The following is a 26974-nucleotide window of genomic DNA, read 5'->3' as shown; positions in this document are numbered from 1 at the left end:
ATTGGCCAAGTATTCAGCAAAAATGGCATGTTTTGCATGGGTCGGGTGAGGCATGAACCATTAATATTAGCGTTGTTTCTGGGCAGCAGTTGACACAGTGGAAAGAGTTGTTGTTGTTGTTGTCTTCAGTCCAGAGACTGGTTTGATGCAGCTCTCCATGCTACTCTACCCTGTGCAAGCCTCTTCATTTCCAAATAACTACTGCAACCTACATCCTTCCAAACCTTCTTAGCTTATTCATCTCCTGGTCTCCCTCTACAATTTTTTCCCTCCACACTTCTCTCCAATACTAAATTGGTAATCCCTTGATGCTTCAGAACATGTCCCACCAACTGATCCCTTCTTCTAGCAAGTTGTGCCACAAATTCCTCTTCTCCCCAATTTTATTCAGTACCACCTCATTAGTTATGTGACCTACGCACCTAACCTTCAGCATTTTTCTGTTGCACCAAATTTCGAAAGCTTCTATTCTCTTCTTGTCTAAACTGTTTATCGTCCATATTTCACTTCCGTCCATGGATACACTCCATACAAATACTTTTAGGAAAGACTTCCTGACACTTAATTTCATACTCAATGTTAGCAAATTTGTCTTCTTCAGAAACACTTTCCTTGCCATTGCCAGTCTACATTTTATATCCTCTCTACTTCGAACATCCCCCCCCCCATCCACTACTGCCTTCACTGTTTCATCTCTCTTCTGCTGTATTTCTTTCCCCTCTTGTCAATCTTTACCTAATGCTCTCTCTGAAACTCTCTACAGCCTCCGGTTCTTTCAGTTTATCCGAGTCCCATCTCCTTAAATTCCTACATTTTTGCAGTTTCTTCAGTTGTACTGTTGTAATACACAGTTCATAACCAAAAAATTGTCAGAATCCACAACTGCTCCTGGAAATGTTTTACAATTTTTAAATCTGGTTCTTAAATCTGTCTTACCATTATATAATCTATTTGAGACCTTCCAGGCCTCTTCCATGTATATAACCTTACTTCATGATTCTTAAACCAAGTGGTAGACTCTATGATAAAGTCATGCTCTGTGAAAAATTTTACCAGGTGGCTTCCCCTTGCAATCCTAATCCCCAGTCCATATTCACCTACCACCTTCCCGTTTCTTCCTTTTCCTACAGTCGAATTCCAGTCCCCCATGACTATTACATTTTTGTCTCCCTTCACTGCCTGAATAATTTCTTTTATCGCATCATACATTTATTTTATCTCTTCATCATCTGCAGAGCTAGTTGGCATATAAACTTGTACTACTGTGGTAGGTGTACACTTCAGGTCTATCTTGGCTACAATAATGCATTCACTATGCTGTTCATAGTAGCTTACCCGCACTCCTATTTTTTTATTCATTATTAAACCTACTCCTGCATTACCCCTTTTTATTTTGTATTTATAACCCTGTATTCACCTGACCAGAAGTCTTGTTCCTCCTGTCAACAAACTTCACTAATTGCCATTATACCTAATTTTAACCTATGCATTTACCTTTTTAAATTTTCTAACCTACCTGCCCGATTAAGGGATCTGACATTCTACACTCCGATCCATAGAACGCCAGTTTTGTTTCTCCTGATAATGACAGCCTCCTGAGTAGTCTCTGCCCGGAGATCCGAATAGGGGACTATTTTAACTCCAGAATATTTTACCCAAGAGGACGCCATCATCATTTAACCATACAGTAAAGCTGCATGCCCTCGGGGAAAAATTACAGCTGTAGCTTTCCCTTGATTTCAGCCGTTCGCAGTACCAGCACGGAAAGGCCGTTTTGGTTAATGTTACAAGTTCAGATCAGTCAATCATCCAGACTGTTGCCCCTGCAACTACTGAAAAGGCCGCTGCTTCTCTTCAGGAACCACACATTTTCTGCCCTCTATCAGCAATAGTATCTAAAATGACTTTTCCCTCCCCCCCATGAAAAATGGTCCTTGCCGTTGGTGGGGAGGCTTGCATGCCTCAACGATACAGATAGCCATACTGTAGGTGCAACCACAACGGAGGGGTATCTGTTGAGAGGCCAGACAAACGTGTGGTTCCTGAAGAGGGGCAGCAGCCTTTTCAGTAGTTGAAGGGGCAACAGTCTGGATGATTGACTGATCTGGCCTTGTAACCCTAACCAAAATGGCCTTGCTGTTCTGGTACTGCAAACGGCTGAAAGCAAGGGGAAACTACAGCCGTAATTTTTCCCGAGGGCATGCAGCTTTACTGTATGATTAAATGATGATGGCGTCCTCCTGGGTAAAATATTCCGGAGGTAAAATAGTCCCCCATTCGGATCTCCGGGCGGGGACTACTCGAGGACATCGATATCAGGAGAAAGAAAACTGGCGTTCTACGGATTGGAGCATGGAATGTCAGATCCCTTAATTGGGTAGGTAGGTTAGAAAATTTAAAAAGGGAAATTGATAGTTTAAAGTTATATATAGTGGGAATTAGTGAAGTTCGGTGGCAGGAGGAACAAGACTTTTGGTCGGGTGAATACAGGGTTATAAATACAAAATAAAATAGGGGTAATGCAGGAGTAGGTTTAATAATGAATAAAAAATAGGAGTGCGGGTAAGCTACTACAAACAGCAAAGTGAATGCATTATTGTGGCCAAGATAGAGACGAAGCCCACGCCTACTACAGTAGTACAAGTTTATATGCCAACTAGCTCTGCAGATGACGAAGACATTGATGAAATGTATGATGGAGATAAAAGAAATTATTCAGGTAGTGAAGGGAGACGAAAATTTAATAGTGATGGGTGGCTGGAATTCGAGAGTAGGAAAAAGGAGAGAAAGAAACATAGTAGGTGAATATGGATTGGGGCTAAGAAATGAAAGGGGAAGCCGCCTGGTAGAATTTTGTGCAGACCATAACTTAATCATAGCTAACACTTGGTTCAAGAATCATGAAAGAAGGTTGTATACATGGAAGAATCCTGGAGATACTAAAAGGCATCAGATAGATTCTACAATGGTGAAACAGAGATTTTGGAACCAGGTTTTAAATTGTAAGACATTTCCAGGTGCAGATGTGGGATCTGACCACAATCTATAAGTTATGATCTGTAGATTAAAACTGAAGAAACTGCAAAAAGGTGGGAATTTAAGGAAATGGGACCTGGATAAACTGAAAGAACCTGAGGTTGTACAGAGTTTCAGGGAGACCATAAGGGAACAATTGACAAGAATGGGTGAAAGAATTACAGTAGAAGAAGAATGGGTAGCTTTGAGGGATGAAATAGTGAAGGCAGCAGAGGATCAAATAGGTAAAAAGACGAGGGCTAGTAGAAACCCTTGGGTAACAGAAGAAATATTGAATTTAATTGATGAAGGAGAAAATATAAAAATGCAGTAAATGAAGCAGGCAAAAAGGAATACAAATGTCTCAAAAATGAGATCGACAGGAAGTGCAAAATGGCTAAGCAGGGATGGCTAGAGGACAAATGTAAGGATACAGAGGCTTATCTCACAAGGGGTAAGATAGATACTGCCTACAGGAAAATTAAAGAGACCTTTGGAGAAAAGAGAACCACTTGTATGAATATCAAGAGCTCAGATGGAAACCCAGTCCTAAGCAAAGAAGGGAAAGCAGAAAGGTGGAAGGAGTATATAGAGGGTTTATACAAGGGTGATGTGCTTGAGGACAATATTATGGAAATGGAAGAGGATGTAGATGAAGATGAAATGGGAGATATGATACTGCGTGAAGAGTTTGACAGAGCACGGAAAGACCTGTGTCGAAACAAGGCCCCCCGGAGTAGGCAACATTCCAATCGAACTACTGACAGCCTTGGGAGAGCCAGTTCTGACAAAACTCTACCGTCTGGTGAGCAAGATGTATGAGACAGGCGAAATACCCTCAGACTTAAAGAAGAATATAATAATTCCAATCCCAGAGAAAGCAGGTGTTGACAGATGTGAAAATTACCAAACTAGCAGTTTAATAAGTCACAGCTGCAAAATACTAACGCGAATTCTTTATAGACGAATGGAAAAACTGGTAGAAGCCGACCTCGGGGAAGATCAGTTTGGATTCCGTAGACATGATGGAACACGTGAGGCAGTACTGACCCTACGACTTATCTTAGAAGGAAGATTAAGGAAAGGCAAACCTACGTTTCTAGCATTTGTAGACTTACAGAAAGCTTTTGACAATGTTGACTGGTATATTCTCTTTCAATTTCTGAAGGTGGCAGGGGTAAAATACAGGGAGCGAAAGGCAAATTACAATTTGCACAGAAAACAGATGGCAGTTATAAGAGTCGAGGGACATGAAAGGGAAGCAGTTGTTGGGAAGGGAATGAGAAAGGGTTGTAGCCTATCCCCGATGTTATTCAATCTGTATATTGAGCAAGCAATAAAGGAAACAAAAAAAAAAGTTCGGAGTAGGTATTAAAATCCATGGAGAAGAAATAAAAACTTTGAGGTTCGCTGATGACATTGTAATTCTGTCAGAGACAGCAAAGGATGTGGAAGAGCAGTTGAATGGAATGGACAGTGTGTTGAAAGGAGGATATAAGATGAACATCAACAAAAGCAAGCTGAGGGTAATGGAATGTAGTTGAATTAAGTCAGGTGATGCTGAGGGAATTAGATTAGGAAATAAGACACTTAAAGTAGTAAAGGAATTTTGCTGTTTGGGGAGCAAAATAACTGATGATGGTCGAAGTAGAGAGGATATAAAATGTACACTGGCAATGGCAAAGAAAGTGTTTCTGAAGAAGAAACATTTGTTAACATCGAGTATAGATTTAAATGTCAGGAAGTTGTTTATTAAAGTATTTGTATGGAGTGTAGCCATGTATGGAAGTGATACGTGGACAATAAATAGTTTAGACAAGAATAGAATAGAAGCTTTCGAAATGTGGTGCTACAGAAGAATGCTGAAGGTTAGATGGGTATATCACATAACTAATGAGGAGGTATTGAATAGAATTGGGGAGAAGAGGAGCTTGTGGCACAACTTGACTAGAAGAAGGGATCGGTTGGTAGGACATGTTCTGAGACATCGAGGGATCACCAATTTAGTATTGGAGGGCAGCGTGGGGGGTAAAAATCGTAGAGGGAGACCAGGAGGTGAATACACTAAGCAGATTCGGAAGTACAGGGTTATTACAAATGATTGAAGTGATTTCACAGCTCTACAATAACTTTATTATTTGAGATATTTTCACAATGCTTTACACACACATACAAAAACTCAAAAAGTTTTTTTAGGCATTCAAAATGATCGATATGTGCCCCTTTAGTGATTCGGCAGACATCGAGCCGATAATCAAGTTCCTCCCACACTCGGCGCAGCATGTCCCCATCAATGAGTTCGAATGCATCGTTGATGCGAGCTCGCAGTTCTGGCACGTTTCTTAGTAGAGGAGGTTTAAACACTGAGTCTTTCACATAACCCCACAGAAAGAAATTGCATGGGGTTAAGTCGGGAGAGCGTGGAGGCCATGACATGAATTGCTGATCATGATCTCCACCACGACCGATCCATCGGTTTTCCAATCTCCTGTTTAAGAAATGCCGAACATTATGATGGAAGTGCAGTGGAGCACCATCCTGTTGAAAGATGAAGTCGGCGCTGTCGGTCTCCAGTTGTGGCATGAGCCAATTTTCCAGCATGTCCAGATACATGTGGCCTGTAACGTTCTTTTTGCAGAAGAAAAAGGGGCCGTAAACTTTAATCCGTGAGATTGCACAAAACACGTAAACTTTTGGTGAATTGCGAATTTGCTGCACGAACGCGTGAGGATTCTCTACTGCCCAGATTTGCACATTGTGTCTGTTCACTTCACCATTAAGAAAAAATGTTGCTTCATCACTGAAAACAAGTTTCGCACTGAACGCATCCTCTTCCATGAGCTGTTGCAACCGCGCCGAAAATTCAAAGCGTTTGACTTTGTCATCGGGTGTCAAGGCTTGTAGCAATTGTAAACGGTAAGGCTTCTGCTTTAGCCTTTTCCGTAAGATTTTCCAAACCGTCAGCTGTGGTACGTTTAGCTCCCTGTTGGCTTTATTCGTCGACTTCCGCGGGCTACGCGTGAAACTTGCCCGCACGCGTTCAACCGTTTCTTCGCTCATTGCAGGCCGACCCATTGATTTCCCCTTACAGAGACATCCAGAAGCTTTAAACTGCGCATACCATTGCCGAATGGAGTTAGCAGTTGGTGGATCTTTGTTGAACTTCGTCTTGAAGTGTCGTTGCACTGTTATGACTGACTGATGCGAGTGCATTTCAAGCACGACATACGCTTTCTCGGCTCCTGTTGCCATTTTGTCTCACTGCGCTCTCGAGCGCTCTGGCGGCAGAAACCTGAAGTGCGGCTTCAGCTGAACAAAACTTTATGAGTTTTTCTACGTATCTGTAGTGTGTCGTGACCATATGTCAATGAATGGAGCTACAGTGAATTTATGAAATCGCTTCAATCATTTGTAATAGCCCTGTATGTAGGCTGCAGTAGGTACTGGGAGATGAAGAAGCTTGCACAGGATAGAGTAGCATGGAGAGCTGCATCAAACCAGTCTCAGGACTGAAGACCACAACAACAACAACAACAACGACTACGACTGTTTTAGCATCTAACTACAACAGTCATTATAGACACTATTGCTTATACTAATGCCGTATGTAATTCTTTTACTTGTTTCTCTTTTGCGTTACATTACGTATTAAAGTTGAGTATTCATCTGGAAGTAAAATCTTACACATTTTCAGATTTTAAGAGGGCAATTAAAATTTGCCAAAACTAATCGTCGATGTACAAACCATTGCAATATTGGCAAATACTTCAATATTTATAATAATCATTTACTGTGTTAGCATAATATAATCGTATAGATAAATAAAAATCTATTCACCAAGTGGCGGCAGGGGAACACACATAAAAGGGTTGAACCCATACAAGCCTTCAGAGCCAGTGACACTCTTTCTTGTGGCAGAAGAGTAGAAAGGGGAGAAAGAGCAGTGAAGTAAAAGGACTGGAGAGGTTTAGGGAAAGGGGTACAGTTCGGAAAAGTCACCCAGTACCTTGGGTTAGGGGAGACTTGCCAGATGGGATGAGAAGGAAAGACTGACTGTTGGGGACTGTGACATCTGTTGCAGTCCCGAACATTCAGACTTTCCTCCTCATCCCATCCAGCAAGTCTTACAAATTTATTTGCAATCCTAAATTTTCTTTTCTCTCTCCTTTCATGAAAAATTTATAAATGCAATATACTGAGCATTAGTTTGGTTCACTTGCAAAGTAACTTAAAAATTGGAAATAAAAACAGCTTCCGCTTGGGTGTCCAGCCCACAACCCTTGGATTACCATTCTGTACTTCCCCCCCCCCCCCCCCCCCCTCCCCATGAACTGTGGACCTTACCACTGATGGGCAAGGCCCATAAACTGTAAACATTGTATAGTAATAATCCGAGATTATGATATTGTTTGTGAGGTGTATTTAGAAATCGTTGTATAATCTTGTAGACAGTACGAGTAGGAGTAAGTGTACAACAATATTTGACATCATGTCAGACATGTATGTTAATAATGTTCATTTATTCCAGTTTTCAATAAAATATATGCTGAAAACCTGTGAACATTAAGAATTGCTTTCATGATATAAGGCATTAAGAATTAATTTCATAACATATCCATTATGTAGAATATGTGCAGTAGTGTTTAGGACTGTTCACAAAGGCTGTCAGTACAACCTATCCCAGGAATATATTCCAATATACACTCAAGTTAAAATAAGCGTTGTAAGTGTTTAAAGTTCTGACCATAGCATAATGGTGAGATATGAAGACATATTTGTTAATTACTGATAATAGCCCATATCTGGGCTTAATTCTCTGAAGCTCAGAATGTTATGATCCATGAGGAAGCCACATGTGTAAACAATTTCAAGATTTTAAAATGGCTAGATGTATTTGGGACATGGCACCTAGCCTTATAATCACAGTACACGCTGAGTAACAAAAGTCATATTATAGCGATACACACATATACAGGTAATAGTAGTATCACATACATAAGGTATAAATGGACAGTGCATTTGCAGAGCTGTCATTTGTACTCAGGTGGTACATGTGAGAAGTTTTCTAGCACGATTATGGCTGCATAATGAGAATTAGCAGACCTCGAATTCAGACACATGGGACATTCCACTTCAAAAATCATGATGGAATTCAATATTCTAAGATCCACAGTGTCAAGAATGTGCTGAGCATACCAAATTTCAGGCATTACCCCCACCACAGACAGCACAGTGGCCGGCGGCCTTAACTTAACGACCGAGAGGAGCGGTGTTTGCATGGAGTTGTCAGTGCTGACAGACAAGCAACGCTGCATGAAATAATTGCAGAAATAAATGTCGGACGTTTGGCGAATGTAGACATTAGGTCAGTGATGCAACATTTAGTGTCAGTGGGCTATGGCAGCAAACTATTGATGCCAGTGCCTTTGCTAACAGCATGACATTGCCTACAGTGCCTCTCGTGGGTTCTTGACCATATCAATTGGACACTAGGTGACTGGAAAAACGTGGCCTGGTCACACGATCCCAATTTCAGTTGGATCTGATAGTAGGGTTCAAGTGTGGTCCAGACTCAACAAAGCCATGAACACAAGGTACTATGCAAGCTGGTGGTGGCTCCATAAAGATGTGGGCTGTGTTGACATGGAATGAATTGTGCCCTCTGGTCCAACTGAACCGATCATTGACTGACTGGAAATGGTTGTTAGGTACTAGGAAACATTTGCAGCCATTCATGCAGAAATTTGGCTACACATATCCCCGGATATGAATCACATCAAACATTTGTGGGACATAATCGAGATCTGTTCATGCACAAAATGCTACATTTTCGCAATTATGGATGGCTGTAGAGGCGGCATGGTTTAATATTTCTGCAGGGGACACGTAATGACTTGTTGAGTCCATGGTATGTCAAGTTGCTGCACTAAACCTGGCAAAAGGAGGTCTAACATGATGTTAGGAGGTATCCCGTGACTTTTTGTCACCTCACTGTATGTACAAGTTACTGGTACAAAGAATAAGCTTCTGAAATGTGTAGGTTGAAATATATAAATGTAGCCTAAGAGAAACATAAAACTTTATACTAGTATTTCAAATTACTCTTCAGTACATAGTCAATATTTAAAACAACATGAAGTGCATAGCTACCTTGAGATGTAGGTTATAATTAGAAGATATAGAGGGTGGGGCAAGTAAAAGTGGCCCAGAGAACAGAGCTCCAGAGACAGTACAAAGAAACACAGCAAAGGAAAGAAAATACAGTTTTAACCTAACTATAGCAGATGTTGAAAGTTACCACCATTCATCTGTTGGCCCTGGTCAACAAGTTGCTGAAGGCGAATTGAAGCTGGACACCTGGAATTGCTGCAGTTTCATCCAAATTGTTCTACTGCAGTTCTTGAAGACTATGTGAAAATTGTGTAAATGTGCTCCCAGATACAGCTGACTGTATGGGCAGTTGCTCCATAACGTTGTAAGTAACTTTAGATCTTTTCCACCTGCATTAATGCATCCACAAACGGTATCCAATAGTCCGGGCCACTTTCTTTGCCCCACCCTGTAGAAACAATTGATACATCACTCAAGTTGTGGGTGTAAGGTGTAACATGAAATGTATAATACCTAGCTCAAATACTTGATGGTGATTATTATTAGAACATATTGTGGAGTATCTGGTATACGGCTCAAAGTCTAAGTTAAAATAACATGAGAAGTAGCTGATAAATTCTCTAGGTCTAGGTTACAGTTAGAATGTATGAAGAGAATATTACTAATTCCATCAGATTTAGATGACACTGACTTTGTAGCAGTTTGTAAAAAATGCTGTAAAAGTTACTTTGACTGAATTGTATTTGGTCAGTTAATACCATATTCGGATACCTTTTACTGCTACTGTAAATCTCTCTCTCTTCTAATAAGTCAATTTTTTTCCTTTCAGGGCATTATGGAAGACTTTAATGTTGTGTTGGACATTCATGATACTATGTTTTCTAGTTTTCAAGTGTAGCCCAGATACAGTTTTATTTTCAGTGCTCGTATGTTATGAATGTAATTCTTAATACCTTATGTTAGGTAAGCAATTCTTAATGTTCACAGGTTTTCATCACATATTTTATTGTAAACTATAATACATTAACATCAATAACGTATGTGTCTGACATGATATCAAATATTCTTGTATACTTTTTGATATGTTCTTCCTATAATCTACCAGATTATACAGTGATGTCTAAATACTCCTTACGAACAGTATTGTAATCTCACATTGTTATTATATAGCATTTATGGTTTACCAAAACATCATCTACCAGAATTTACAATTATGCTACCTAGTGCTCTGAATGTGCAGTTCTCTTACATAATGACATAAACATTCTATAATTTGTGTAGAAATATTTTAATTTTGTGAAAATATATATATATATACAGCAGATTTTTATGGTATTTGCACACCTATGCGTGTTACTTTCTATAAGAAAAATTAGTAGTGTAAATTTGTTTTCCACCTAGTGGCAGACTCAGGCACATTGTGAATTGTGATGTATTCGTCTCATTACATAAAGATGCTAATAATTTGTTTAGAGTACAGGAGACATGTCAAAATATGGTTAATACAGCTTTACTGAATAAAAATACAGTTGATGCTCAAGCCGGTAAACAATTTGACTATCACTTTGATTTACGTTTGACATTTGGCATAAACTGTCAAATAACTGGAACTGGTTGGCACTGTAGATAACTTGTAGGCAACTGTGGAACTGAAGATCTGGGAAAAGGTGACAAGTAATAGGCAAAAGGTGAAAACTTCAGAAATAACATTCCAAATTCCAGTTAGCAATCAATTTGATTTGTTACCTGAAATAAGAGTAAAGCCTCAACCAGTTTTTGAGCAAAGTAAAGTGCAGACTCATGGAAGCAACTTTAAGGCTAGATTGGTAGAAAAGTCGGGTAGAAAGAATAAAGGGTCCTGCTGCTCTGTATCAGTCCCAGGAGGAGTGTAGACCAAAACCCAAAGAAATAGCTAGGTGTAGAATAGCTTTGTGAAACTTAGTGCCAAGCTTAACCACGTGACAGACAACATAGGACCTTGTGCAGGGATTTTGATGGAAAGGATCAGGTCTTACAGTAGGAGGAGCAGGAAACAGCCTGACTAGCATGTTAGGGTATAATGTTAAAAGTGACCTTGAGGAAATAGTAGAAGCAACAGCACACAGTCATGTTGGGTTTGTGGAGGTTTTTCAGTACCATGACCAGTTCTGGATTAAAGTGGCTGTTATCCATCCATACAAAGAGCTGAGGGGATTGCTTTTGACTTAGTCTCATATACGTTCCATATCTGTTACTGCAATTAGGTGATGGTGATACACAAATTATGGCCTATACCTGCATAGTAGGAGGAGGGAAAGATAGCTTAGGAACTTAAACTTTCTGCAGCATGGTTCAGAAATGAATAATACAAAATCCCTGTTATTACTGGAGTGAAAAGGGCACATTTTTTAGATTAGTACTCAGGTTACAGACAGTACTGAAAGAAATTAGAGCAAAAGAGATCCACAATATATGTAATAGTTCCCAGAAAAATAAAATTGTTTCATCAGAACTTTAGGAAATTGAAAAATAAGATAGACGGCTTCTTGTATACGTAGAAGATGTGGAAGATTCTGGAGTGGTAGATGTTCTGTGCCTGTCGGAAACACATGTAACCACAGAGTATAGAGAAGTTAAATATCAGAAGTTACAGGCTTGCATCATTTTCATATAGAGCTAACTTGAAAAATGGAGGAGTTGCAAGACATGCTCAAGTTGGACACAAACTCAGAAATATTGAAATAAACATGGCCATGAAGTTTTTCATGATGGATTCCTTGCATAAAAAGTTTCTCATTTCATTTGCTGCATCAAACTTCATGAGGTTCAAAGTGGTCTGACACCACATCTGAACTACTGCAACGAGTAGAATTTTACGCAAGGCAAGTCATGCTATCGCCAAGGAGAGGATACTTTGTATGAGGTATGAACTTGATGCCAACACTCGCTCCTCTAAAAGTTGCCATCTATTTCTGTCTGCAGTTCACTCACCATAGGACTGACAGTTGGTAGACATAACTTTGGCTGCGCATTGAGCTAATTGGAACAAGGCAACTGCAAAATGGACAGATAAATTTGGGCGCCTTAACCATGAACGAGGAACTGCTGGACCCAGAGGCATTCACTGCGCTGTCATCAACTTTTCCAACAAGGAACTTGACAAAGCCACCCTCTCAGTTCTTGGTAAAGGGCTGAACTTTGCTCCAACTCCACAAAAGTCATCAGTGGCTGAGATTATCAGTGGAGTAAAACAATCAGTTTGGCATCTTCCTAAGGAAGTGGCAGATGAGGTGAGGCTTGCTACCATCTGGATTTTAGCAACAGCCAAGCCCTCTAAGCCCATTTTTAAGCAGAGCAGAAATACAAAGACTGAAATCATTTGAGAAGAAAGGCAAGGGGAAGCTACAGTTATCCTCAATGCTATGGATTATCATAAGAAAATGGGTTTATTACTGGAAGATAGTGCATACCAAATTCTCAGGCGGGTTTCCATATTGGCACTTTGCAAGAAGACAGGGAGCTGCTTAAGAATTCTGGCTTCTCTGATGAATTTGTGAAGATTTAAGACCAAGAGCACTGAGACCACCCAGGCTTTATGGTTTGCTTAAAATACCCAAAGACAGTGTCCCATTAAGGCCAATTATTAAGTGCTATTGGATCTCCTACATACAAGCTGGCAAAGTATCTGACTAATCTATTTACACCTAGAGTCGGTCGCTGTAGACATCATACTAAAAACTGACAAATGTTTGTTGACATCACAAAGCAGATGAGGATAGGCCCGAAGGAAGTCACTGTTAGCCTCGATATGGTGGCCCTGTTTTCAAAGGTACCAGTGGAAGACACATTAAAACTGTTGGCCATTCATTTCTCCCAGAAAATTTTAAAATTATTTCGGTACACTTTGACAGCCACATACTGCTTGTACGTTGGAAATTATTATGAAATGACTGATGAAACAGCCATGGGTTTGTAACTGTCGCCAGCCGTAGCTAACTTTTTTGTGGAAGATTTTGAAGAATGAGCATTGAATAGTGCTCTGTTCTGGCCATCTTGCTTTTTCAGATATGTTGATGATACATTTTTAATCTGACTGCATGGCAGTGAAGTGTTGCAACAGTTCGTTGATCATTTGAATGGTATACATCCTAAATGAGGTGTACAATATAGGTGTAGAAATACAGGAAGTTACCATTCTTAGATGTGTTGGTCAAATAGAAATCAGTTGGAAATCATGCGGCTCAGAAGAGAGTTGTGCTGAACATTTAGTACACAAAGCCAGAGCTGTTTTGGATATGCACCATCTTGGTTCTGAGATTAAACATCTGAAGACGGTGTTTGAAAGGGTAGTTATTCCGTCCATAACATTAGATCAATGCTGTTGAGCAAACCAAGATGCGACACCATTGCAAACAAGCCAAGGAGACCAACACATAACGTGGCTTCCATTCTGCGGTGCAACAACTGGCAAGATAGGTAGAGTCTAAAAAGGCAAGGAAACAGACCAGTCTTCAGGCCACCCAGAAAAATTAAAGAAATCTTGTAACCTGTTAAAGATAATCTTGGCCTAAGAGTGCCAGGAATTTATAACATTCCTTGCGAATGTGGCAAGAGTTATGTGGGGCAGTCCATATGGACGCTTGCCAGTTGTTGCATCGAAAATCAGCGTCTGACAGGCATTTGGATAAATTAGTGGTGGCAGAGCACAGCCTGTTAAATGAGCACAAGATTTTGTTTGAACAAACGAGAATAGTTGCTTACGCTTTGAGCTATTGGTACTCTATGATCAGCGAATCTGTTGAAGTTGGACTTTGTGAAAGCATCTTCAATAGAGAACTGGCTATGCATTTAGCAATGCATGGAAGTATTCACTCATCAAGGGAAAGACACAGAAGGATACTTCTCACAGTTCACTGCTTGATGTGATGGATGCAACGCAACGCTAGATGGAGAGCGCAAGCAAAACTGATGGATATAGAGGGCGCCATCTTTGTAAGTGCCATCATGACACAATGCCGTCATTCAGATGCTATTCTGTGGGTATTAAAGAGGAAACTATTGAGTCTTCTACCATAGGAATCAAGGGAGAGGATGATGTTTGGTGGCCGGTATCCTCATTCTACAACACAATTGCACACATGTATTAACAGGGTGCTTTATTTACATAAACAGGAAGCTACTTATCTTTAAGGGAATCCATGTGTTGTGGTACAAGCTCTTGTGTAATAGTCCTCTTTAGCCTCATTCCTGGTGAAGTAAAAGTCCCGCAATGTACACTAATCTGGTTGCAATGTACTGACAGATGCCAACTTGGAGTGCGACTTAGTGCACCCGTGACTGAGCTAGTTACTGAGAGACTGAGACTCTCTGGCCAGTGGCAGCAATTTAAATACTTGCAGAGAGGACGACAGTGGTGTGTTGCTTGCAAGACTGTCTTTGGCCTCTCTCCTGAGGGTGCCCTTGATCCACCCCTACTATCGATCTTCTTGCTACATCTTTGTCGACCAGTGTGCTGGTGACAGCTTATGTCGGCACATTCCTCTCCGCCAAAATGCTGCCCCATTGTCACGTAGGGAGGATGTGAACGACAAGATTGATTGGTTGGTTTGGGGAAGGAGACCAGACAGCGAGGTCATCGGTCTCATCGGATTAGGGAAGGACGGGGAAGGAAGTCGGCCGTGCCCTTTCAAAGGAACCATCCTGGCATTTGCCTGGAGCGATATAGGGAAATCACGGAAGACCTAAATCGGGATGGCCGGACACGGGATTGAACTGTCGTCCTCCTGAATGCGAGTCCAGTGTCTAACCACTGCGCCACGCCGCTCGGTGAACGACAAGAGGGAGTGAGTCCAGACTCTGGGTGTAGAGATGAGCTGGGAGCTGTGGCTATGGGGGACGGCGTACACCTGAGGAACCGTGCCAGTTCATGACTGTCAGTTTTAGTCCCTGAAGCAGATGATGGTGGATATCATCAAAAGCTCAGAATTTTATCCGAATTTCACGCGACAAGTGAACTGAAAAATTTTCATGATTGGAATAGTTTTTCTGTGGATTGTGAGTTGTTACTGCATAATACTTCTCTGGTAATTGTAACAGTCTATAAATCCCCTCTAGGAAACAGTCAAGTGTTTATAAGAAATCGACGGGGACTGTTAGAAAAGTATCCAACTTTTAGTCTTGGGGGGGGGGGGGGGGGGGTCACTCTTAGGTGAAGCATTGGATACCTAATCATCCTCAGAGTGGTTCCCTGGGATGCCACACACTTCCCCAAGTGTTGCCGCCATTTTGGAAGCATGCTGAAAAAGATTCTTTTGGAATGGAGCTTAGCTGGGCTGTTGTTACTGCCATAATGTCCTCTCTTGTCTCAAATCACACTGCTTTCAATGGCGTCTTGAGTTTGGGGAACAGCCAGAAGTCACAGGGGACCATATTAGGAGAGCAAGGAGCCTGTTGAAGCACAGTCAAAAAGTCTAAATGAAGTGCAAAGAGTGCCCTGGAGCATTGTTGTCGTTGAGGCATCAATCTCCTGTTGGCCGCCATTCTGGTCTCTTGTGCTGCACAGCATCTCATAGGCGATGGACAACATCCCTGTTAGTACTCTTTGGTGATTGTTGGCCCTGTGGTGCATGCTTATGGTGTACCACACTAGGGGAGTCGGAGAAAGCAGTCAGCATCACTTTGATGATGGTGTGCACTTTGCTTGCCTTCCTTGGTCTTGGTGATGAGGAATGTTTCCACCATGGCAACTGGGATTCGGTTTCCGTGTTGTACCTGTACACGCAGGATTGTTCACAGTGATTATGGTGTTCACAAAGTCGGGGCCACTGTTTGTCCTCTGAGACTTCAACAGGAAGTTGCTTTTGTTCTGCTGTCAGCATTTTTGGCATGAACTTCATCGACACACTCCTCATGGCCAAATCTTCACTCACAATGGAATGTGCCAAAAAAGTGCTGATGCCCACCTCTTCTGCAATTTCTCTGATAGTCGTATGCAGTCTTGCATCACCATAGCTTTCACATTGACAATGAATGAACTTGTCATTTTGGTATATTGATGACTGACCAGAGTATGGCTTGTTCTCATCCGATATGCGGCCATCTTTAAATGGGTTGTACCACTCCTTAATCTGTCTGATGCCCATAGCGTCTTCAGTGAAAGCCATCTGAATCTTTCGATTGGTTTCCATTTGGTAGTTTCTGGTAAAATTTGATGCACTAGTACTGCAGTGAAAAACCGGACACGAGCACTACACACTACTTCACTCAACTGCTGCTTGCCAGCAACTGACTCTATCAATAGACAGGAAGGCCAAGGTCAGCTCATGCAAGTGTGCAAAGATTGGATACTTTCCTAACAGACCTCATACGTGCATTAGGCATACGTGTGTTAGGCAAGAAGAAACAGTTAGTAATTTGTGGAGATTCCACTGTATTTAGTAAAAAATATGTAGAGGATAAGTGAACGGGAATTATTATTTGTATGTTTCAGTCTGATTTCGGTAGTCATTCTGGCTGTGGATAAGTAAGGGAACTAAAATCTCATGCAAGAGGAAGAGGGAAATTTTATGTAAAGGCAGAATAAGACAATATCAGATATTATTTGCATACTGCAGAAATTACTGTAATATGTTAGGGATAGTTGTTGGAATGTCAAGAAGCTGTCAGGAAGCATGCAGGTTCTGACAGAAATTAATAATGCAGATAATCAGATTAAAACTATATGGAATATTGTCTAATGGAAGCTAAGACAACCAGTCAGTATAAAGGATACCATAACAATAAAACTAAATGACAATGTTGTGGCTGTTTATTCACAAGTTGTGAGTACTTTTAACAGTCATATACTAAATGTAGCAGCAAAAATGGTGTAAAATGGTTCAGTTGAAGAAGCAAGAGAATATATTAAAAATGTCTAACCACAAAATATTATGCTACTAGAAGCAGCACCAATATCCTTCATTGAAATTAGCAGAATTATAGAAACTCTAAAAAACAGAAGTTCATGTAGTGTTGATGGAATTTCAAACAGAACTTTGAAAAGTTATTTTAACTTAACCTGGAACAAGCAATGTCCTTAGTGATGTACGTAATGCATCACTGGCATAGGCAATTTTTCCAAACAGATTAAAATATGCAATTGTTATTCCTCTTAGGAAGAAAGCTGACAAGAAAGAGTTAAATAATTGTTGTCCAATTTTGAAAAGGATAGATGGCCACTCACGATATAGTGGAAATGTTGAGTCACAGGCAGACACAACACAAAGACTGCTAAACAAGTAAGCTTTCGGCCAGAAGGCCTTCTTCTGAAGTAGACAATACACGTCCACATTCACGCAAACACAACTCGCACACACCAGACTCAGTCTGGCCTTGGCAACCAGAGACAGTGGCCATATGTGTGTGAGTTGTGTTTGCCTGAGTGTGGGTGTGTGTTGTCTACTTCAGAAGAAGGCTTTTTTGCCGAAAGCTTAGTTGTTTAGCAGCCATTTTATTGCGTCTGTCTGCGACTCAACGTTTTCACTATGCGGTGAGTAACAATCTATCCTTTTCGTAATATTGTCATTGTTCCATCGTAGATTTTCCATTGTTTAATTTCCTTTGAGACAACTTTTTCCAAAATATTCAAAAAATATTTGCTTCGAAAGTAGTCTCATATTTATGTAGAAACAATTTACATAGTATATAACAGTTAGGTTTCTAGAAGGGTTACTCTACTGAGGCTGCTATTTATATATTCACTCAACAAATATTACTAGCCTTAAATAATGAAATGTTTCCAGCTAATATTTTCTGTGATCTTTCTAAGGTGTTTGTGTAGATCATGTGACAGTCGTCAAAAACTCATGTCTCAAGAAATTAATGGCTTTACACACAACAGGTTAGAACCATAGTTAACAAACAAAATGGAAAACGTTGTGTTGAATAATTCAAGCAATGTTGGGAGGATGGAAAATTTAAGTGATGACTGGAAAGAGATCGCTAAGGGAGCTCCACAGGGTTCAAAATTGGGTCCACTCCTATTCCTTTTATATATGAATGACCTTCCACTGAACATTCAACAAGCGGAATTGGTATGTTTTGTGGGCAATAGTAATAATCCCATTCGAGAGAGAGCCACAGAAGAGATTGTTAATGATGATTTTCAATAATTATGATAAAGATAAATAAGTGGTAGTCTGCAAATGGTCTCACTCTTCATTTTAGAAAAAAAAGGCATACCATATTCAGTTCTGCATAACAAATAGTCATTCCGACAATTGATGTATCACATGAGCTGGAATCAGTAGATAAGATAGAAGGCTCCAAATTTTTAGATGTATGTATTGATGTAAACTTGAACTGAAAGAGGAATGTTACTCAGCTTCTCAATCAGGAAATTTCAGCTACTTTTGCTCTTTGTATAATTGCTATGCTTGGAAATAGATGAAGTAACCTCCTGACATATTTTGCATGCTTCCACTCAAGAATGTCTTATGGAAAAATTTTCTGAGTAACTCACCTGTTAAATAGGATGTACTGATGGTACAAAAGTGAGCAGTAAGAATAGGATGTGATGTTTACCCACAGTTGTCATGTCGTAAAGGGTTTAGGCATTCTAACTGCACTATCGCAATATGTATATTTGCTAAGGCAATTTTCCATAAATTACCCATCACAAATCGAGAACAGTGATGTCCATAACCACAGAAATAGAGGAAAAAATTAACTTATTACAGCTGTCAGTGGTGCAGAAAGAAACAAAAATTCTTTATAATGCATTCAGTAACATAAAATATACGACAGGAAGCAAAGCAAATTGTAAACCTAACTTAAAACAGGTTTGTTGGCTTAGGCACAGCCTGGGGAATGTTTCCAGAATGAAATTTTCACTCTGCAGCAGTGTGTGCGATGATATGAAACTTCCTAGCAGATTAAAACTGTGTGCCAGATCAAGACTCGAACTTGGCACACAGTTTTAATCTGCCAGGACGTTTCATATCAGGGCACACTCCACAGCAGAGTGAAAATTTCATTCTGTGTTCATTAATGTTGACGCTAATCATGTATAGGCTACATACCTAATGAACTTTCTCATTCCACATCATTTTGATAAAAGAATCATTCAGATGTTCTATAGGACATGTAACTAATGAATTAATGAGAACTGGCCTAGCATCAGTGTTCAGTCACTTTAATGGTTCACATGGCACATGAATGTCATCCTGAGAAATGTGTGATGGATGCATGAAGTAGTTCCAGATTTCAGCACTCTCTGTGGTAGACTTACCCTTTGGCAGACGAATGGCCTATTTGGATATCTTGTGCGCGGGCCCGAAGTAGTTTCTGATATGAGTGCCATCTAGGAGGCGACTGATTGTACTATGTGTGAGGATTCCACACTGTTACCGCCTGTTCTAAGATGCCCTCTGAAAATAGTGCTGTGTACCATTGCTGGTGGAGACACAGCAGATATAATGAAGCACATCTTGGTTGTATGCATTCTGAGCACGACAGGAATGTTAATTGTTTTGTCTTCACTTCTTCATTGCTGGCAAGTGGTGTCACATGATTCAGGCAAATGGGTTCAGTTCACAGCAACTCAGGAAATAAATATAGGTTCTGTCTGTAACTCAGCACTTCAAGTGTGTGGTGTTTACAACTTCGATCAGGTAGTCTATGATGTATCATCATTTCATCACTATAATTACCTCTGTGTTAGCATATTAGAATAACACTAATCAGCAAACCAAATTGACTGAAGTATCCATAGATTTCATGGCTAATTTAACTCGCTGTTGCTGCCATATGTCGAATGCGCATTTTAAGTGACTACATGCTGACACTTGACCACTTCTCACCAGTTCCGCAGTTCTTCAGTTTTACAGTTACCTATAAGTTACCTACAGTGCTGACCAGTTCCAGTTGTCAGGCAGTTTATGCTGAGTGTTGAACAGAAGTCAAAGTGATAGTCAAATTGTTTACCTATTTAAAGATTGGACTTATTCTTATTACAACATGTTAATATTTTAGATTTTGGTAACAAGAAATTTGATCTGTAGGGTAAGACTGTCACAGACTGAATTGGTTTTTATGATTATTCCTGAACTTTCCCCCCATCTTTTGATGATGATGGTGGTGGTGGTGGTGGTGGTGGTGGTGGTGGTGGTGGTGATGATGATGATGATTGTGTGAAAGTCATCCAATTGGACGTCACTTTGACAATTTGCGCATCCTTAACGTACCCCACTTTCACAGCAGCGGTAAAGGGGACCCACAGTTTAAAGTGGAATGAGAGCCAAGTGTCATTGGCAATTCCTGACATTGTTGAGAGATGAAGACAGGCTAGTTAAGAAAGACAATCTTGTGATTATCGGTGCTCCAGTGAACGAGCCAAAGTGCACTTCAATGTGCCATCTCCAGTATCTGGTGCACAGTATCGTAGCATAGAGAAATTTGGAAAAAAGTCCCTACTGATAGGACTGATGGTATTCATGAAAACACCTTTGAAATTGTAAGAGTTGTACAAAGGAATATGCATAATGTACAAATGTGTAAGTGGAATAACCCAGATTGTTTCTGTACACTGGGCACAACTACTTCGCATGTCTGCAATGTGATTTTGTAAATGTCTCTATGGCAATGTGTCTTCTTAGCTCTGTAGACAGCTTTTGTTTTTGCCTATATCTGTTTGCACACCACAGTTGAAAGTTGTTTAAAGTGCTGCCAGGTTTCAGAGATTTCTTTAAGTTGACTCGACTGCAGAAGTGTCTTAGTAGTAAATAATAAATGTATTAAAACTTGATGCATGATGTGGCCCTTTCGCACACATCTCAATGTACGACACCATATCTCTTGAAGTCTGGTACGTCTGCCTGACAGTAAGGGATATGTGTACAGTGTTTGGTTGAAATTGGTCCAGTGATTTAGGAGATATGGAACACACACATATAAATACATCCATTTTTATAATACGTATGGATCGATAGATGCAGGATATACAGGGAGAAACTGGAACTCTTGCCACAGGAAAGACAATTCATTACTCACTTGTCTTCAAGAGACTTATTTCAAAACTACTAATGCTCTAGGAGACTGTCTTTCTCATAGAACAGACCACATTAATGGTAGCAGAGCTGAAGAGTGGCAATGTGTATCATGAAAATACATCACTTACCTCCTTAACAGCTGTTTGCTGGTGTTAACAGCTGTCATCCAAATAGTGTTGAAAATTAGCAAGATATTTCATTCACATGCTGTATAAATACAACTACCTGTGTCATACAACAGGACATTGTTTGAGCTGATGATTTATTTGTTCTGTGCTGATTGTGCCCTGTGTTTTTGTATGAATTTGGCACACACTTCGCGAGCAAATCGTGTGTTGTTGGTTTCATTGAATTTTTCCTAGTATTTGAGCTATTTACTAGGTGCTTGGTCACTCTTATATCACAAATGCCATCTTTCCCTGTCATCTCACGAACTGTGTAGCTAACTTCCTGAACACTAATGCCTAGCTACTGCTTGTCCTTCTTTGAAACCCAACCTCATAGTTACACCTTTGTGTTTTTTCCATCCTAAGTGCTGCAATCAAATTAAATAGTAATGCAGTTTTATGAAAAGATAGTTAATATGTCAGTACTATCTTTTTTACAGGTGATGATGGAAACAATCAAATGGATGTGGATGGAGAACCAACAGCTTGTGTCGACAGCGATGACAGCAGTGATTCTCAGCAAATGGCTATTGATGAAAGAGAACAGAGTGATAAAATGTCTGTTGCATCTGCTGGAAGCAACCGGTCTAGGAAATCTACCCGATCTGTAAGATCACCGGGGTCATCTCCTTCTGGTTCACGTTCACCATCGGAAGCAGACTCAAGATCTCCATCAGGATCAAGACATAGTTCACCATCAAGGAAATCTAGGTCTAGGTCAAATTCAGAACATGCTTCGGAACGTGCATCGAGGTCTAGATCCAGATCCCAGTCTGCTTCAGGAGATTCCAGATCAGGTTCTGTGAATAGTGTACATGTTCATTCGCCATCAAGATCAAAATCTAGGTCAGTGTCTCCTGCACCTGCAGCAGATGAGCCTGCTAGAAGGGGATCAAGATCAAAATCTAAATCTGTGTCCCCTGTGCAGGATGAAGAGGAAACTAGAAGATCACGTTCAAAGTCTGTATCAAGATCAAGATCTGTGTCAAGATCAAATTCAGGATCAAGGTCTGGCTCTAGATCGCGATCCCATTCTAGATCACACTCAGGATCAAGATCACGATCAGCCTCTCCAGAGCAAAAACAAGGTACTGAAAACATTGACCCTGAGCATTCAGTAACAGAAGCAAAATCAAGATCACCATCTGGTTCTCGGGCTTCAGGCTCAAGAGCTGGCTCCAGATCACCATCTAGATCTAAGTCCAGATCTAGATCTAGGTCAGGCTCTACAGCCTCAGTTCAAAAGGCTAAGCCACAGTCAAGAAGCAGATCAAGATCCCGATCTGGGTCACCAGCAGATGCAAAACGTGCAGAATCGAGATCAGTATCCAGATCTAAATCCAGATCAGTGTCACCAGCAGCTTCCCAGGCCAGTTCCAGATCACATTCAAAGTCAAGGTCGAGGTCTAGATCTGCATCTAAATCCAGATCTCGGTCCAGGTCCCATTCAAAGTCACGTTCTCCTTCAAAATCAAGATCCAGATCTAGATCAGCATCTAAAGGAAGGTCTGTTTCGAGAACATCTTCAAAATCTAGATCAAGGTCAAGGTCAAAATCCAAGTCGGTGTCTCGGTCAGGATCAAAAGCTAGGTCTAAATCCAGATCTCGGTCCAAATCCAAGTCAAAATCGAGATCTAGATCTAGGTCCAAGTCAAAATCCAGCTCAGGATCGAGGTCAAAATCCAGATCCATATCAAGGTCAAAATCTAGATCCCCATCAAGATCTAAATCCAGATCCAGGTCCAAATCAAGATCCAAATCCGGATCTAGATCAAGATCAGTATCAAGATCAAAATCTAGATCAGCCTCAAGATCTAAATCCAAATCGAGATCGAGATCAAGATCAAGATCAGGATCTGAAGGAAGAAGTCCAGGTCCTAGTCAGAGAAATTCAGTGCCAAGGTCAGCATCTAGTTCACCGAGTGTTGCCACTGGTAGCAAGAAAGGTATGTAGTATGGATTTATTTTTTGTTTCCTAACTTTCTATTCATATCTATCTCTCTCTCTCTCTCTCTCACACACACACACACACACGCACGCACACGCGCGCACACACACTCACACACACACACACACACACACACACACACACACACACACACACACACACACTTACACAGCAGATGAAAATGAAAGCACTTTAAAATCACCGTATATTCCTTTCTCCATGGAAAGAAATGGGAAGATGAAGATATGATTAAACTACAAAAAATTTGATTACTAGGTGAATTCTTTGACAGTTGTATTCACACTGTAATTACTCATTAACAGTTAATCAGTCATAGCTTGTAGTTTCCATAATTCTAAGCATTGGCGGCAAATCCAGTATGTTGTCCTCAGCGAGAGTGTTCACCAGGAGTGCTCCAGGGAAGTGTGATAAAACCACTGTTGTTCTTTGTGTATATAAATGGTTGAGTAGACATGGTGGGCAGCAATCAGCAGTTGCTTGCTGATGATACTGTGTTGTACGGTAATGTGTTGAAGTTGAGTGATTGTAGGAAGATACAAGAAGACTTAGACAAAATTTCCAGTCAGTGTGATGAATGGCAGCTAGCCATAACTGTGGAAAAATGTAAGTTAATGCAGATGAATAGGAAGAGCAAACCTATAATGTTCACTTACAGTATTGCTTGTGTCCTGCTTGACACATTCAAGTCTTTAAATGTCTGGGCATTAAGTTGCAAAGCAATATGAAATGGAAGGAGCATGTGAGAACTGTGGTAGGAAAGGCAAATGGTCAACTTCGGTTTAGTGAGAGAATTTTAGGAAAGAGTGGTTACCTGTAAAGGAAACTGCATATAGGCCATTGTTGCAACCTATTCTGGAGTACTGCTTCAGTGTTCGGGATTGTACCAGGTCGGATTTAAGGAAGACATCAAAGCAATTCACAGATGGGCTGCTAAATTTGTTACCAGTGGTTTAGAACAATGCATAAGTGTTACGGAGATGCTTCGGGAACTCAATTGGGAATCTCTGGATGGAAGGCGATGTTCTTTTCACAGAATACTATTGAGAACACTTAGAGAACTGGCTTTTGAAGTTGACTGCCGAACGAATGTACTACTGCCAACATACATTGCGCGTAAGGACCACGAAGATAAGATAAAGAAATTAAGGCTCGTACGGAGCTTTATAGAAAGTCATTTTTCCCATGCCCTGTTTGCGAGTGGAACAGGAAAGGAAATGCTCATATTGGTACAGGGTACCCTCCGCCATCCACCGCACAGTGGCTTGCAGTGTATTTATGTAGGTATATATGTAGGAACTGTATATAATCAGTCTTGATTTATTCTTCTACAGAATACATTTCCAACTCATTGTTCAAGTAACATTGTGTGATGGGAGATGTATTCAGTAAGTCTCTTGGATTGTCACCTACTGCTGAATCTTGGAATAAGACATTATATTTATTTAGTGGCATCATTGTCATTATTTGCGACAACTCTGTAGAAATTGGGTATTCATTAATCTGTATTTTGTCGGTTCATTCATGTATCCTATATCACAGACCAAAGAGATTCCAAGGAAACTGAATGACTGAAAATATGTAATTGTACTGAGGAACTACTATTGTAAAGGGATGATGCTTGCAAATAAGGGAGCAACTGCAGGAAAAATTATATTGCCCCTTTGAGCAGGAGGCAGTTAATAATGGATGTTTATTTTACACTAATATTACATAAAAACTTCAAATGGGCATAAGTGTATGGAAATAGTACTGGTATGAAAAAATCAATACTACCAAGAATTTGTCATAAGGGTCTTCAATATTAGATTTTGTGCACTCAATGTTTGTTCATTAAAGCAGGATTTCCTGTGATTGTTGCATATGAGAGAGTTGCTTTTACTGTTATTTTTAGCATTAGATTTTATAAAATATATTGCAGCCCAAAGTTATTACAGAACTCATACATGCTGATCTTTTGTATAGACAGTGACGGGTAAATTTAAGGTGTTTAAGAAACTTCATTTTTTTATTACGCAGCTGTACTTATTCTCTATTTTAATAATAGGTTTTTGTCAGTTTTAACACCATCATCAGGTCATCTGTATCCAAAGGAAATGTCATGTTACAAAAAGTGCATACAAATGTATTGTTATACAGACCTAGTGTAAGTCAAAAGCTATAATTCCGTAAGTAATGAGCTCTGTTTCATGCACACAAAATTTCTTTTACAGAATATGAACCATTGCTTGGGGAAAAATTGTAGAAAATCGTGTAAGGCAAGTGAAACGTAAATTTAGTTATTGCACAGCAAATTAGAAGTTGTTTTCAGAATGTTACATAAACCATTATGCGTATGTTGTATTAACTGCCAATATATAATTATAGTCTTTATTATTCTGCACCCAACTGTGGTAAGCGGTGACCTGCCTGCTGATAAGTACTGCTCATAGAACATCTGTCACACTACAAATATTGCATATGCCTTCCAGGTTGATAAAGTGCACAAATTTTTATCTTACACTTATGTAGGAATTATGGTTAATTAAAAATAAATTCTTTAGTTTGTGTGTGATATGCAAGTTTTCATTACACAATTCGTAAAGATGAATGTACGAATTATGCTGATACGTACTTCACTTAAATATACATAATGTTCCCTTATTTGTGGCATCTGTTAACCCATAAGCCAGTAATCTGAATGGAGAAGATAGTATTGGGTTGACCATAGCTCTATAGTTCAATGCAGAATTAAGGCTTTCATGACCTATACAGGGTGCATCAAGTCAAGACTTACAATAAGTAAATATTTGACAATGTTAAACAGATGTTTTGTAACTGTTTTGTAGTCAGACTATCTTTTCATTTTTGGAAATAATGGCGTACCTAAAGTCCGGGAACACTTTCAATTATTTATTGCACAAGAACCAAACATTGTACAAATATCATACATATGTCGTTTTGAATATGTCGTTTTGAAGAGAAACACTGAAAGGTTCCCCCTGCCCCCCTCTCCCCCATGTATACCACCACAGCGTAGTTTAGTAATTTGCCAATTGTCAGCACTAGTTGCAAACATGGCGAGTCCAGGTGCGGAGCAAGCTTTCTGTGTGTTGGAGTTCAACAAAAACAAGTGTGCTACAGGTGTTCAATGGATGTGTGACATTTTTCTGTGGGGACACATTCTACCACGAGATGTAGCAGAGCTCAGGGACATAATACGGGAAGAGACTGCCACAGTCAACAATGCCATGCTGGGGCATGTATGGCAAGAATTCGATTACCATATTGACGTCTCCGGCGTCACTCATTGTTCGCGTATCGAATGTTGGGCTTAAAAAATAAATAAATAAATAAAAACTTTTGTGCATTGATCGTGACCGGTCCAAATATCTCACGAAATAAGCATGAAACGAAAAAACTACAAAGAACGAAACTTGTCTAGCTTGAAGGGGGAAACCAGATGGTGCTATGGTTGGCCCGCTAGATGGCGCTACCATAGGTCAAACGGATATCAACTGTGTTTTTTAAAATAGGAACCCCCATTTTTTATTACATATTCATGTAGTATGTAAAGAAATATGAATGTTTTAGGTGGACCACTTTTTTCGCTTTGTGATAGATGGTGCTGTAATAGTCACAAACATATGGCTCACAGTTTTAGACGAACAGTTGGTAACAGGTAGGCTTTTTAAATTAAAATACAGAATGTAGGTACGTTTGAACATTTT

The 26974-nt window shown here is 40.1% G+C and overlaps 1 protein-coding gene across 1 annotated transcript in view; it reads left to right on the top strand.

The window, feature by feature from the left end:
• LOC124775184 overlaps window positions 1-26974 on the top strand; it is a 120112-nt gene that overhangs the window by 22565 nt on the left and 70573 nt on the right. The window contains exons 2-7 of the mRNA XM_047250023.1: window positions 21739-23244; window positions 25107-25239; window positions 25341-25410; window positions 25478-25533; window positions 25632-25657; window positions 26388-26506. Of these exons, the coding sequence (XP_047105979.1) occupies window positions 21739-23244; window positions 25107-25239; window positions 25341-25410; window positions 25478-25533; window positions 25632-25657; window positions 26388-26506 (1910 nt within the window). The remainder of the gene's footprint in view (window positions 1-21738; window positions 23245-25106; window positions 25240-25340; window positions 25411-25477; window positions 25534-25631; window positions 25658-26387; window positions 26507-26974) is intronic.

The sequence above is a fragment of the Schistocerca piceifrons genome, chromosome 2 (genome assembly GCF_021461385.2).
Source record: "Schistocerca piceifrons isolate TAMUIC-IGC-003096 chromosome 2, iqSchPice1.1, whole genome shotgun sequence".
NCBI classification, from domain to species: Eukaryota; Metazoa; Arthropoda; class Insecta; order Orthoptera; family Acrididae; genus Schistocerca; species Schistocerca piceifrons.
Note: the sequence above shows the minus strand (reverse complement) of the source record. Positions and strands in the feature narration are given on the sequence as shown.